Raw genomic sequence first — 14,431 nt, 5'->3', positions numbered from 1 at the left:
GTGATTTGAGTTAGGTTATAAATTATCAAGGCCTGTTTTCATCAGGTACATCAGACCTCCTTAGTATTCATATAGCATTACATTGAAGGAAATCTGACTGAATATAGATACTTTATTGATCCTGAAAAGGACACTCCTGTTCTTTAAAACCTCTCTAACCCACCACCAAACAACAACTACAGTTATTATGAACAAGAGTAATGTCTTATAGTCTCTACGATAGTGTTTCAACTCTAATAAGACACTCACTAGACACTCCTCTCGGCCAGATTTACTAGTAGTGCAGATGTCAATGCGGAGGGTTTTGTGTCTGAGAGCAGTGGAGGACATCTGCAGGCCAAACGCTTCCTTCAGTTCTAAGGAGTCCTGCGGTAGAGAGCTGCGGGTGCGGAACAGGCAGCGAACGGGCTCAGAGCACGGCAGCACCACCACACGAACATATCTGAAAAAAGACAGAATACGAAGGGAGTCAAACTCTAATCTGAGATGGTCTGTAGACCCACCCACATGCTAAAATAACAGACAGAAATGGCCAATCATAGATCAGTGGTTCTCAACTGGTAAGTCGCAACCCAAAATGGTTTACAGGTCTGTTCTGATTGTGGACAGCAGGGAAAAAATTATTTTAAATGCAATTAATCATATAACTGTGCACAGTCATGATAGCAAAACAAATATCAACTTTTAAAAGGGAGGAGAAAACACTTCCCATATCTTTTGTTGTTGATGTCAAAGGCCGTGTATCCAATCGAACTCAACGGTATGGCAATAATCGATAAAACTAATACAATATTTATGTTAGGCTGGTAAATCACACTTCTGCTTTTAAATGCATCTACAGAATGAGCAATGTTCCAGTTCAACCTATGTCACAATGATTTTGCATATTGTTAAAGGGATAGTCCACTCAAAAACACTTACCCTAAAAAAGAAAAAACACTGTAACTTTTTTAAAGAAAAGGTGGGAGAGCCTAAACAATTTTTTGTGGTAATAAACATTATGCCACAAATGCTGCCGATTGAGCTTAACTTGTATTGAACCCAGAATATTCCTTTAAGATGGCATCAGTGAAACAATTTTTCCCCCATCTATTGAAAGGTTAATTCCATTTGTAAAAGCCATCATATTTCCCTTCCAGAGATGCTTCATCAAAATTACATCCCGCTGATTAAAATTAATGTCTCCATCAACTTTAAATGAAGATGACTGAGAGAGTGCAATTCTCACATGTTCTGGTTGGCTGGCAGGGAGAGCGCACTACAGTTGGAGAGCTGCATGATGAACACTGTGAACCTCTTCTCTTTCACTTCATACTTCAGGCCGAGTTTGATCTGAGCGCTGCTCGATGAGCTCCCATCGTCATAACACAGCAGCTGCTCGGCAGGAAGCCCAGGCCTGTGGGAGTGAACACAACACCGCCTTACCATCTGAACCACGCTCCGTGTCTTAAAGTTGAATTGTGTCAATTAAACGTTGACAAAGCTTAAGCACAACTTTAAGGAGCATTTCAAATTTTTTTTGAAGCATTTTTTGTCTGTTAACACAGGAAATACAACTGCACTCGTCAGGGCCTTTCACGAGAAGTTTAAGATTCATCGTGGAACTGAATACGTTTACATGGACACCAGAAAGCGGCTTATTGCGAGAAAGCGGTGTTCCCGTTTACATGCACTGTATAAGTAGTGTACTCTTTATTCCCGTATACATGCGGCACAGTCAGTAAGCAGCTTTTTCCACAACAACGTAACTTCCACGTGACGCTTCTGTAAATAGCAAACATGGTATCCATTCACTATTTTATTCTTCGTTGCTTCTCTTCATTTTTTAGATATTCCAGAGTTGTTGCTGTTTGTTTTCTTAACTTTCTATCGCGACCTGCAGAGGAATTGCGCTGCAATAGTGGGGTTTCCCTCTTACTTAAAACTCTTGGATTCCCCCAATATACCAGTGCATATATACGCGAATGTGAGGGACCGTCGATATTTCACGTTGGTGTGCATTAATGTGTATAGTTTATAGTGTATGTTTTTCTCACTGTACTCCCAGAAACATTGAATTCTTTCTGCTTTGTTGACTTGTTTTTGGGCTTCATCCTATGACGTTTGTTATCCGGTCTGTTCACGCAAATGTGCACTCTTCAAAAACCTGTTAGAATGCCGCTTATGCGTATACATGACCACATTAAGCTGTGTTCTCTGGAAGAAAAGTGTGTTAAACTGTTTTCTCTTAATCCCTTAAATGATGTAAGGAAATCGACGTTCTCGTTTACATGATGTTTCAGAACACCGCTTTCTGCAAAAACCCTTTTTTTAAAGTGCATTTAAAGGTGGTCAGTGATAGCTCTTGCCTAAACCCTTCAGTTTGTCATACAACTCCATCCATCCAATCTGGTGGCCTACCTTTTCTCTGAAGGCTCATACACCCCACTGTCTCCCGCTACTGATTCATCAGAGACAGCCGATGTTACACCCGCCTTCTTTGATCCGGGCCCTGACACCCTCATTTGCGTAACAGCATCTGCAAGCACAGAGAAAGGTGAGTAGAAATGTGACACCGCGTCACTCTGAATGGGTGTTAGGTTACTGGGCCCAAGTGAGTTCACCTGCTGGGCTAGCTGGGAGTAAGCTGTAAATCTACCCTATCATACTAGACACTCAGAGGGTTGCTCTAGTTTCAGGTGAAATTCTGTGTTGCTCGGTGGGCAACCTGAAACAAGACTGAAAGCTGTGAGGTTTCCTTTTGTTTTAGTCATAATGAGTGATTGGAGGCTAATGTCACTAACAAATACTGATTATAAAATCTGTAGTTCATGCAATTATACATGTTAAAGAAAAGTATTTTTTATTTTTGTTTTAAACCCACATTTGATTTAATTACACCTTATGAGGTTAAATCTTGCTTTAAACACTGAAGAATCATAAGAGATGTCACATTCATTCACTGTGCAGTGGGGTCCAAAAGTCTAGAACCAACAGTAAAAATGCTTAAGCTGGCATAATATTCACAAGTTTGAAAAATAAAACTCATCCCAGCATGATTTGAATGTTGCAAAGAGCATGTTGTGCTCTTCAATGGAAGCAAGGTCATCTGAGCTTTTGTTTGTTTGTTTACGTAATAACTTGTCTTCGTCTTAATATTTTCAATATTTTACAATCTGGTCTCAGACTTTTGTGCAATACATGACTCACAAGGAAAGAGCAGGTTACCTTTTGAAGACTCTACTGTGGCCATAATTCTGTCTTGTTTGTTGTCACAGTAAGCCAGCGGCCCCTGTTCTTGGTCTTCATCCAGCCGTAGCTCCATCAACCTGGTCTGCAGATCCAAGTCCAACTGTGAAGTCGGACCCGTGAAGACCTCTCCCGACATAAAAGAAGCATCAGTGACTAGGGGCGAGCAGGGAGGAGACAAGGAAGACAGTGAAGAACGTGGGGATAGGGAGCTCATTGAGTGAGGTGTCTCTGACAGCCGTAGTACTTGAGTTCGCTGGACCACTACTAGCCCACTGCCGACTGGCCTGGAGGATGAAGACACCTCATTCTCATGGATGGTGGTGATGGAACTGGGTGGCCTGTAGCCAGAGGTGCTTCCCTCCTGCAGCATAGAGTCCAGTTTGTTCTGGAAGTCAGGGTCGCCCAGCTCGGGCTGCTCCAGGTAGATGTCGGTGAAGCTGAGAGATGAGGTGGAGCCCAAGCTGGAGGTGGCCAGGGATCCTCGACTGGAAGTTAGCGAGCCACGGCTGCTGCCTGAAGAACATGACAGCGTGCTGGCTGACAGGCTGGAGTTTTGATGTGGATGGAAAGAGACAGTTGAAGGAACAAAAGAGATCAAAAGAGAGGTTAAGGGCCGTTCACGCCGAAACCGGTGTTCATCCATCAGTGCTGTTTTTAATTGTATTTCTATTTAAACATGAACTAGATAGACATCTTTGACCATTGCGCTGTGTATCACACATGAGCGTTCAGAGTTCATTTCATTTAGTAGGTGTGAGATACATTTTCTGAACTCAAGTGCGCACCAGCAAACCAGAACCGAATCCACTTGAAAAGGTAGTCTGTGGTGCACTTCATGTGAACTCTGGTACTGTACGCAGTTGATATGAATGCAATTAATTCTAACTCACAGAAATAAACCGCTATTTATGATAATTTAAATGTATTTTATAATGCATTTCTCATAGCTACTTTCCTCTAAATAAATTGCCTTAAGAAAGCACAATGCAGAAAAGAAATTTTGTACGCTACATCCACATTAATCCGGATACATTTGAAAATGGTGTTATCTTTTTCTAAACGCTCTCCGTCTACATTGCCATTTTCAAGCGTTTTCCAAAAGTTCCTCATCTATACTCAAACGTATGTAAATGCTTAAATCTCCTCACTGTCATTGCAAAAAATTGCCATTCCATGTACAGTATGAAATGCAACTGTCCTCGTGTTCCATCGCCAGACAGCAATTCCACGTAAACTTCTCGTCGTCTTTGAAGGAATGTACCTTGTGTAGGTTGTACAAAGTAATATTTATCTTTAACAGCACTATCAAAGTGAATAGCTGGCACAACAACGCAACTACAACATGGTCCACCATCTTGATTGTTTTGGGTTGAATAGATCACATGAATGCATCACATGACAACAAATACGTCATCTTTTTAAGCTATCTCCGATTTCCCTCTCTACACTACACTTGCTGTCTAAAACGCCATCTCAGTGTGTATGGAAGGCCAAAACTTAGAGGAAAAGATACTTTTTCAAATGAAAATGTATTAGTATGGACGTGGCCTTAGGCTTAAAACAAGAAACTGTTTGCCAATGGGATAAGAAAAAAAATTATTTTCCCTTTGAAGTAAGTTTACTTTTCTTACCCCATTGGTAATTCTTTTTTCTGTTTTAAGCATAAACCACTCTAAAATAATATTTCCCTAAAAAACAAGACTTAATATCTTATGCCATTTTGCTTCTTAAGTAATATTAATATTGTTTTAAGGATATTTTGATAGTTTTACTGGTAAACAAGACAAAAATACTGAATAAGAAGAATTTTTTGCACATAAACGCATGGACATGTCGTACATGTGAAAGTTTTGGTGGTAAATACAAAAGGGACAAATACTTCAGCTAAAAAAACACAGTGAAGCTAGGTGTTCCCCTCCTGACTTGTTACAGTGGAAAACAGCTGCAGCTAGTACTCACGGTGGCACTCAAATTGATGACGCAAACGTACAGCGGTTCAGACCCAAAAGTATATTGTGAAAAGTGACTTGCTGGGGTAGGGGGGTGGAATCGAACTTTGTTTCGGACTGAGTAATCGAACCAAGTGACACAGCCTTAATCGGAAAGTAGGTCTGGTTCATGCTTCATTCTCCTGCAATCTATTTTCTCTCAACCCTATTTCAGCTCTCAACATCAAATGTATTCTGCTTTAAAGAGAACATGCTAATTAAGGCATGGCAGGCTTGTTAGTGAGACACACAAGGGACTGTTCCTCCATGCAACATGCCTTTGATGTGCCTCATCCAGACATGAATTAGGCATAATTCAAAAACCAAACATAAGCACAAAGCTTTTGTTAAAAAAAAAAAAAAAACAGGACAGCATTTAATAGTAAAGTTGAATAACTTCAAAAGGATGATTCTTCTGATAAGGCTGAGCATTCATTATTGCAAAGTTGTTACATCATACAGTATATAGCAACGCAAAGTTCTTATGACAGGCAGTTTTCTCTTTCTGCTGATATTCAAAGCATAAAAAAAGCAGTTATATTTTTGCCTTTTATCATGTTTTATAACTGATGCTTAGAGCATTTGAATGTGTTTTAAGTGGACTTTAGACAACAGATAGAAAAAGTCAATATTATATTTGAGATCTGAATGGGCTCGCATGTCAGGAATGGTATCCTACCTTTTCAGCTGGGTGTGTAGGGAAGAAGCCAACCTCACCGTCTCCTCCAGTTCCTTCACAAGTTTGTTTCTCTTATAGTGCAGCCTCAATCTGAATGATGAAACACAGAAGTCCTTTTAATTTACTGTATTTGACACTTCTTAGAATTAGTTTTTGCTTAGGCAAGTAGCACTATTACATAACTCGTCTTGCACCATTTGTGCTATGGACATAAATGATACCTCAAATCATGTGACTTATTGAGGAGAGTGTGCTACCCCTAAGAAAACCTTGGGAAATGCATAGCAACACAATAGCACCCAGAAAACCTTTAGGTGGCATCTAAGTAGTCAACATGAAACAACTCGACTTTAGCAGAGGATGTCACACCTAACGATTTTCTTTCTGAAATCTCCCTCTCTGGTTAGAGGTTTGTCACACTCACCAACTCACACATCAACAGCATCAACATAAAGAATTGTAACTGACTGAATTAGAATGCAATTAATGGACCTGTGAATGTGTGTGATTGTGTAGAGTATTTGTATACCTTTGGCAATTGCTGCCGAAAGTGTCCATATGCAGCATCAGTGAGAAAAGGATTTATGCTCAATAAACCTGTTCTGCTGTCTCTTTTTAATTTTGTTAGTCATTTAAGTGTAGGATAACCCCCGTAAAATGCTTGGTGACACAATCACCATGGATAACAATTGCCGCTTGCGGTATGTAGCTTTGCGTTCACTGAGTAAAAACTTTGAATCAGATCAAAGCAGGATGATGTATGTTGCCTTGATCCCGCCATGGAAGACAAAAAAAAGTAATTCTAACTGTATTGGCCCTATTTTAAGCACGCTAAGCACAATGCTATGCAATACTGTATGTCATATGTGCAAAGTCAGCGGGTATGGTCGTGAGGTTTGGTATTTTCATGCAAGCATGCGCTAAGTCTAGGCGCAAGTGGGTTTGGCGAAATTGTGCACGCAAACCGCCAATAGGCTGGGACAAGTGCAATTGAATTCTAAGGTTCTTCTCTGGATATTGCACTGTCTTCGTTCTATTATATAGTCCATTCCCTTTTAAGCACCAGAGATATAAACAAAACAGCACATTCATAAGAAGTCAGTAGTGTAAATGGGCTGTATGTAATGAATTAAAAGAATAGAAATATGGTTCTTTTGTGCATTAACTGCATCCTTGTTGAATCTCAGGCATATTTCTATGACAGTGACATGCTCCATTTATAAAAGTCAATTTTTTTACGCTAAATAATAAAATAAATAAAAATGAAATTGCGATATACAGTGGCAAGAAAAAGTATGTGAACCCTTTGGAATTAGCTGGTTTTCTGCATTAACTGATCATAAAATGTGATCTCATCTTCATCAAAGCCACAAGTATAATCTTTCATGTCTTTCTTGAGCACATCCCATTAAACATTCACAGTGCTGTAAAAAAAAAAAAAAAGTAAGTGAACCCTTGGATTTAATAACTGGTTGATCCTGCTTTGGCAGCAACAACCTCAACCAAGCATTTCCGGGGGCTGCAAACCCGCACAATGTTCAGAAGGAATTTTGGACCATTTTTCCTTACAGAACTGCTTCAGCTCAGCCATATTCTTAGGATGTCTTGTGTGAATGGCTCTCGAGGTAATTTCACAGCATCTCTATTGGGTTAAGGTCTGGGCTCTGACTGAGCCCAATTTTGTTTTTGAAGCCATTCTGTAGTGGATTTACTCCGATGTTTAGGGTCATTGTCTTGCTGTATAACTGAGCTTCTACTGAGCTTCAGCTGGTGCACAGCCACCCTGAGATAATCATGTAGGATATCTTGATAAACTTGGCAAGCGGTCCAGGCCCCAAAGCAGCCCCAAATTTTACGCCATACGTAGTGCTGCGTGTTCTTCCCAAACAATTCAACCTTAGTTTCATCAGTCCACAAAACATTTTCCCAGTAGCATTGTGGAGTGTTAAGGTGGTCTTCTGCAAACTTCAGTTGTGCAGCAATGTTTTTGTTGGAAAGCAGCGGCTTCCTTCCTGGTGTCCTGCCTGTATAATGTTTTCTGTATAGTAGACTTATGAACAGGGATGTTAACCAGTTCCAATGATTCCTTTAAGTCTTTAGCTGTCACTCTAGGGTTCTTATTTTCACCTCATTGAGCATTCTGTGGTGTGCCCTTTGAGTCATCTTGACTGGACGGCCACTTCTAGGGAGAGTAGCCACAGTACTAAACGTCTCCATTTATAGAAAATTTGTCTAACTATGGAAAATGAATATCGAAGCTCTTCAAGATAACTTTGTAACTCTTTCAAGCTTTATGCAAAGCAACAATTCTTGATCATAGGTCTTCTAAAATCTCTTTTTTTGTGAGGCATGGTCCACGTCAGCAGATGCTTCTTGTGAATAGCAAACTCAAAATGTTTGAGTGCTTTTTATAAAGTCAAAGTAGCTCTAATCCACACCTCCAATCTTGTTTCATTAATTAGATGGCAGGTTTGCCAACTCCTAACTCTAATTAGATTTTTTTGGTCATCTTTAGCCTAGAGCTTCCACAGCACAGTCAATCTTTAATGGGATGTGTTCAATAAAGACATGAAAGATTATAATTGTTTGTGTGTTGTTAGCTTATGCACATTGTGCTTTGTCTATACTTGTGACTTTAAAGAAGATGAGATCACATTTTATGAGCAGTTAATGCAGAAAACCAGCTAATTCTGAAGGGTTCACATACTGTTTCTTGCCACTGTATAAACTTGCAACTACGAAAAATAAAGTCTTACTTGTGAGAAATACAATTCTTTTACAAAAAAAAATCACAAGTAATAAAGTTTGCATTTGCGCGATATAAACTCAAAATTGAAAGAAATAAAGTCCAATTGCAAGAAATAAAGTCACAATTGCTGGATATAAAGTCTGAATTACTTTTTTTATTTTTCATGTCAGGATCAAGGCACCATACAAAAGCCTGCCCAAGCACACACAATGGAGGTTTGTGCGGCTGAGTCAGTGTGGCTGTTAACATCCACTCACTGACAAACACAAGCTCTGACCACCTCAGACTGGCCATTATGGTGATTATGTAAATATAGCTTACAACGGCTAGCAAGATGCCACTTTAGCAACTGCATAGCAACGCCCTGGTAACCACCAACAACACCCTAGCGTCACAGTGGCGAGCTTTGCAAGGGCAAGGATTCTTTTGAAAATGTAACATTCTAGTTTATCTTTTACTTTTTAGCACTTCATGTAAATTTCCTCACAAAACACTACATGAAACATTCATGCACAACTATTGTAAATTATATTCAAAAACCTATGTACTTTCTTAACCAATGTCTAGTATTCTTGTGGCTCTTTTAATAAAATTATGTTGGTATGCTATTAAACGGCAGCACTTAAGAAGGCACCTATTGTGTTCAGCCTAGATCCAGCATTTGTACGGCTCAGGTTACAGGAAGAGTGCAGATGCCAAGCTAAATGAGGATACAGTGTCTAAAGTGGAAAACAAGGGCCCTGTTCAAAAAACTGAAAGGGCGAGAATAAGAAAAGGAGAAAGAGGCAGAGAGAACTAGAGAGAAAGAAAAATATAGAGTCAAGTAAAAAAGAAAAAGAAAAAGAGAGACGTTTTATTCTTTCACTTAGGCAGCCTGACCTGAAAACATTTTGCTTCTAAAGTAAATGTATCTTGTTTAAAGGATTTTCACTGGAAAACTAAGAACATCTTTTTTTTTTTTAGAGTGCAGCACTCTAAGAGCTGCACACTAGTAGACTTTTATGAATAATTTGCAAATGATGTTTGACTTCTGCCTTTTTAGGTCTAGATTTACAAAACCAAATAGTGCAGTTATAATGTCTGGCTTATACAGCAACATAAATGTGGGACACCATTCTTGCTGGGTAACTGGTTTTGCATAATGCAAAATTTCAAGTGCGATCTCTGCATATCAAGCCTTATTAATATATTTTTAAGTTCTAAAAAAAGCAGCTAAGCATTTTGAAGTTGGTTTTAAATAATAACTGTAGTCTTGTAGACTTTTTCCATCGCTGATGCAGAGCACAGCTGTGTGTCCCAGATGAGAGTCTTTTATTACTTTCATTAGAATAGAGTAGAAAGAACGGATAAAAAAATTAATGTAGGGAAATGTCTTCACCACCGGAGATTCATCAAGTGAATTTCCTTATTGCGCAAATTCCCACTGAGCTATATTTTGCCGTGCAAAGGTAAATGGATTTACCACTGCAAGGTAAATGCAACAGTCTGGTTCCGGAAGTAAAAATCCAATAAATTTTTCCCATTGACTAATTGATTTTCAACGATAACTGATAAACCTTTAAAGACAGACTCACCATGAACTCCACGGTATATGCTTCAGTTGAAGCCATCAGTCTGCGTTATTTCAACTTCTTTGTTTAATGATTGTGTTTGATAGCGGAATTCCTGGTGAAGGACAACACTACCCATGATCCAGCAAAGAAAGCTTCACCAATCAGAGAACCACTTCCAACATAGCTCGCGAAATGTGCCCAGGAGCAACCACCCACTCCTGTAACGAACTGTGAATCATGCAAACCAAGTTGGTCTCCCTTCACCCTTAACCTCTTGAGACCCGAGCGTGACTGCTGTGTGCATTTTCCATTTCCCTTTTTGATTTGTAACTAGTAGCTCTTAATAAACAAGCAAAAAAAATAAAAAAAATTCTAGAGCAAATAGTTTTCCTAAAAATGTATGCACACATATGTGGACAGTGGGACCAAGTTGTGAAATTTTAAATAACTCCAAGCTATAGAAAGACACTTTTTAAATCAAATTGTTTATTATGTTTCCAAGAGTGTTGGTTATTCATGTTTTTGAAACGTTACAGACATTACATCAGAAATTAGCATAATTAATTCTGATTCAAAATAATGTCCAGCATCATCCAGTCACTGCCAACAATGTTAAAATAAAATTATCCATTATACATTCTGAATCTATGTACTGATTACTCCATTGTCCCATGTCTGCCAAACATGTTGAGTGATCCAAATATCATCTACAGCCTGAAACTGAACTTTTGATAGGACGTTTGTATTGAATGCACTTAGCTGCATAGAGAATGCACTGAATGCACTTAGCTGCTCCCTTGCTCCCTATTTAGTCAATGACTTAACCTCCAGTGTACTGTCTGTCTGCACTGGTCTCAGAACAGTTCGAAATGCACTTTATTTTCATCGTAACTCCATATAAAGCCTCTGAAAGCAACATTTTTCAGCTTTTGGATGAACCCATTGATTCTTATTGTGAAAACGCACAGTAAATACAGGAATGCATTTACTAATGTTAATGAATAGAACCGTATTGCCCAGTGATAACAAAATGAAATATAACTAAATTTATATTATAATGAAACAAAATGACCCACAAATGTGTAAATGTTGAAAGTTGTTCAAAGTAACTAACGTTTTTTTTTACTTTTAAGGGAATAGTGTGGACATCATGTTTATCAGCGTGTTACGCGTGAAAAATTAATGCATTTTTTAATGCAGCATATCAAATGAAACTAGAGACACTACTCTTTACACCCAAACAGGTTTCAAAGAAAAAACTAAGAGGTTTCATACCAAAGGCACTTTTGTTGGCTCTGCACCCGTAGATGCGCTTCACGGAAATCAACGTCATGTTGTTGTGTCATGTGCCTCGGTGCTCCAGAAATTTAACCCTTAAATGAAAGTCTAGAGTCTTGCGAACAGTATTCAATCGGTTTAAATAAATGTAAATTATGTGTTGCACATAGTGTAGCAAAAATACAACGTCCACACATGTGGACGTGGGTTCGCACGAGGTAAAATACTTATATATTTGTACTTATTAGAATATTTTGCAATAAACGTAAATATATTGTTTCTATACTTATAATCAACAACCGAAATCAACAGTTTTATATATTCCCATAATTTTTTAATTACATCATTCACATTGCTTAATGGGTTAGTTTGTGTCCTTGTGAAAGACGATAAGTACACAGTCTTGAACCTTTGTCTTTTTGTCAGATTGTCAAATAATTTTTTTTAATGTTGTGATTCACCTCAGATCTGGATGCTATAGTTAATGGCTTACAACTCCCTTATGGAGGATTTTATGAAAAGCCTATGCAAAAAAAGAATGGGAAAAATACTTCTGGAACCCAGGCAGCTGAAAAAGTAGGCGGGCACTGTTGCGCCCTATAGACCAATCAAAACAGCCCCAAAAGGTCACTTCACTGACCTCTTTATTCAATGTTGTTAATCTATGTTGGAGCTGACCTAGTTAATCATCTCACCTCTCGGTCAGTGCTTTGCTCTGATTGTCTCGTGCAGCCTGCAGGTCCCTCTCCAGTCGTTTCTTCTCGGACTCTATCTTCTCTGCGTCACTGGGTGCGCGCTTACATGGAGTTACATACTGCAGTTCTTTCAGCAGCTCTTCCTTCTCGTTGATGAGAATAAGGCGATCTCTCTCTGGGTCCAGAAGGCCTGGCCACGCCTCACTGTCCAGCTTGGCAATCTGGACCTCAATGTTTGCAATCCTGATTGGGGAGCAATGTAAAGAAAGTCAGTAAAGATATTATATATCCAGTCAATGGATCATATTACAAATGACACAACATTTTCTGTTTTCATATAGCTTTGAGTTAATTCTAGATAAATAGTATGTAAAATAAATAATTTTCAATTTTGTGCACAAATGCGATAATATGTGATATTATTATACTGCAATAAATCATACATACACTACCAGTCAAAAGTTTGGACACACTTGAATGAATTTATGTTTCTAATGATCTCAAAAAACATTTGATAAAGAATAAGTAAATGTTTCCAAACTTTAGACTTGTAGTATATCTGCATTTTATTAACCATCAACCATTGAAAAACCTACATAGATCAACCAGTAGTTAAAAAATAATAATTCAGGAGGAAAAACAGGTACCTTCGTTTTGCCTCCTCATATTTCAGGCTCAGTCGCACCTTCTCAGCCAGTTTATTTGAGCTTGATACAAACTGATTCAAATGGAGTCACAAAAAAGCATTAGACTCAATAAATGAAATTGTGAAAAGCACTAAAAGAGCATCATGTCATTCATCATTTACAAGCTCCTTAACCCTGTCTTGAAGACTGTCTCTCACCTCAGCAGGTATGTCTGTTTGTGATTCGGCATCTGAATACAGGCGGGGCAGAGAGAGGTTTGAGTTTGCCAGGGACGGACAGCTGGCCCACAGATCAGACTGAGAGCCATAGTCTAACTGGAAACCATCCTTCAACACGGCCAGTTTCTAACAGAGAAACAGACAACAATCAGATGATCTCTCTTACATTTATCTACACTGTTCTCCACCGATTTTCTATTGTACTTACAGTGGCCACAAAAACTATTGGGACACTCAAGCCACACTTATAAATGTATGAATGTCATTGCATTAGATAACAAAACATCAAAGAAAGTGGCATTTATTTTAAAGAAACACAGCACACCTTTTTCACGCAAAACATTTTATTCGGTAAAACAATAGATTGTGTAAGGTGTAAGAATGTAAGGTGTCCACAGTTAATGTGATGAACTACATCTGAGGTTACTCTGCAACAACACGGTTAAATAATCTAAACTAATCTCAAGATTTGATTACATGTATACACGTACTCTTACACCAAAGTGTGAAACAATAAATCACATTTCTTTTTCTTTTTTTATCCTGACCATTCGTATCAATGACATCTGACAGACAACAATCAGATGATCTCTCTTACATTTATCTACACTGTTCTCCACCGACAAGTCTGTTCGCAACAAGACATTTTGTCAGTCACTTTTTTCTATTTGGGTTGTGTTGTGATGGGTAGCTCCGCCCAAAGTGAAATCTAATTGGTCTAAAATGCTGATCAACATAGCTGTAAATTAAACATAAAATACTTTCTAATTGGTTACTATTTTGTCGCTTCACAAAGCATTTTTCTTTCAATGAAGAAATTAATTCACTTGACGCTGAATGCTTTTGTCATGTCAAGTTACTGTAGGACGTAGTGTTATAGTGTACAGTATGTATGCTCTATAGTATATACTGTTTATGCATATACTGTAATCTTTACCCGCAGAATTCTGGAGAACTCTAGATTCGTTTTCAGTTACAGTAACTGAAAAAAATGTCACAAATTTCACAAAGTGAAGGAATGTGTTAAGTGAACTAGCAAAAGGCAGGGTTATTATATATTTTTTTTTTATTTGCATTTAATTTTTGATTTCTCCTTTCAATTTAGTTTAGTCTTTGTTAGTTTTCACTCTATGCCTTTTAATTTAGTTTTAGCTTACTTGGTTTCAGTATATTTGTTTTTTTATTTTCGCATTTTGCATTTTACAGCTGCCAAAATTAACGCACTAACCGATTTCATTTGTATATGGTTAACACTGTTAAATGTCTAGTGTTGTCACTATCTAGAGGCATTTTTGTATTAATGAAGGGAATTTAGAATTTTATAATAAAATATTTATCAAAAGCTAAAACTAAAAATAATTGAGATCTTTTTTAATTTAGTTTATGAGTCATG

The 14,431-nt window shown here is 38.2% G+C and overlaps 1 protein-coding gene across 1 annotated transcript in view; it reads right to left on the bottom strand.

The window, feature by feature from the left end:
- Positions 1 to 14,431, bottom strand: part of wwc1 (WW and C2 domain containing 1) — a 62,689-nt gene that overhangs the window by 18,784 nt on the left and 29,474 nt on the right. Inside the window, exons 7-14 of the mRNA XM_051677721.1 lie at positions 13,018 to 13,164; positions 12,821 to 12,891; positions 12,174 to 12,416; positions 5,899 to 5,988; positions 3,208 to 3,776; positions 2,401 to 2,518; positions 1,229 to 1,396; positions 250 to 442 (exon numbers count right to left, since the gene is read on the bottom strand). Of these exons, the coding sequence (XP_051533681.1) occupies positions 250 to 442; positions 1,229 to 1,396; positions 2,401 to 2,518; positions 3,208 to 3,776; positions 5,899 to 5,988; positions 12,174 to 12,416; positions 12,821 to 12,891; positions 13,018 to 13,164 (1,599 nt within the window). The remainder of the gene's footprint in view (positions 1 to 249; positions 443 to 1,228; positions 1,397 to 2,400; positions 2,519 to 3,207; positions 3,777 to 5,898; positions 5,989 to 12,173; positions 12,417 to 12,820; positions 12,892 to 13,017; positions 13,165 to 14,431) is intronic.

This window comes from Myxocyprinus asiaticus, chromosome 38 (genome assembly GCF_019703515.2).
Source record: "Myxocyprinus asiaticus isolate MX2 ecotype Aquarium Trade chromosome 38, UBuf_Myxa_2, whole genome shotgun sequence".
In the NCBI taxonomy this organism is placed as follows: Eukaryota; Metazoa; Chordata; class Actinopteri; order Cypriniformes; family Catostomidae; genus Myxocyprinus; species Myxocyprinus asiaticus.
The sequence above is the reverse complement of the archived record's forward strand: the minus strand, read 5'-3'. Positions and strand labels throughout refer to the sequence as shown.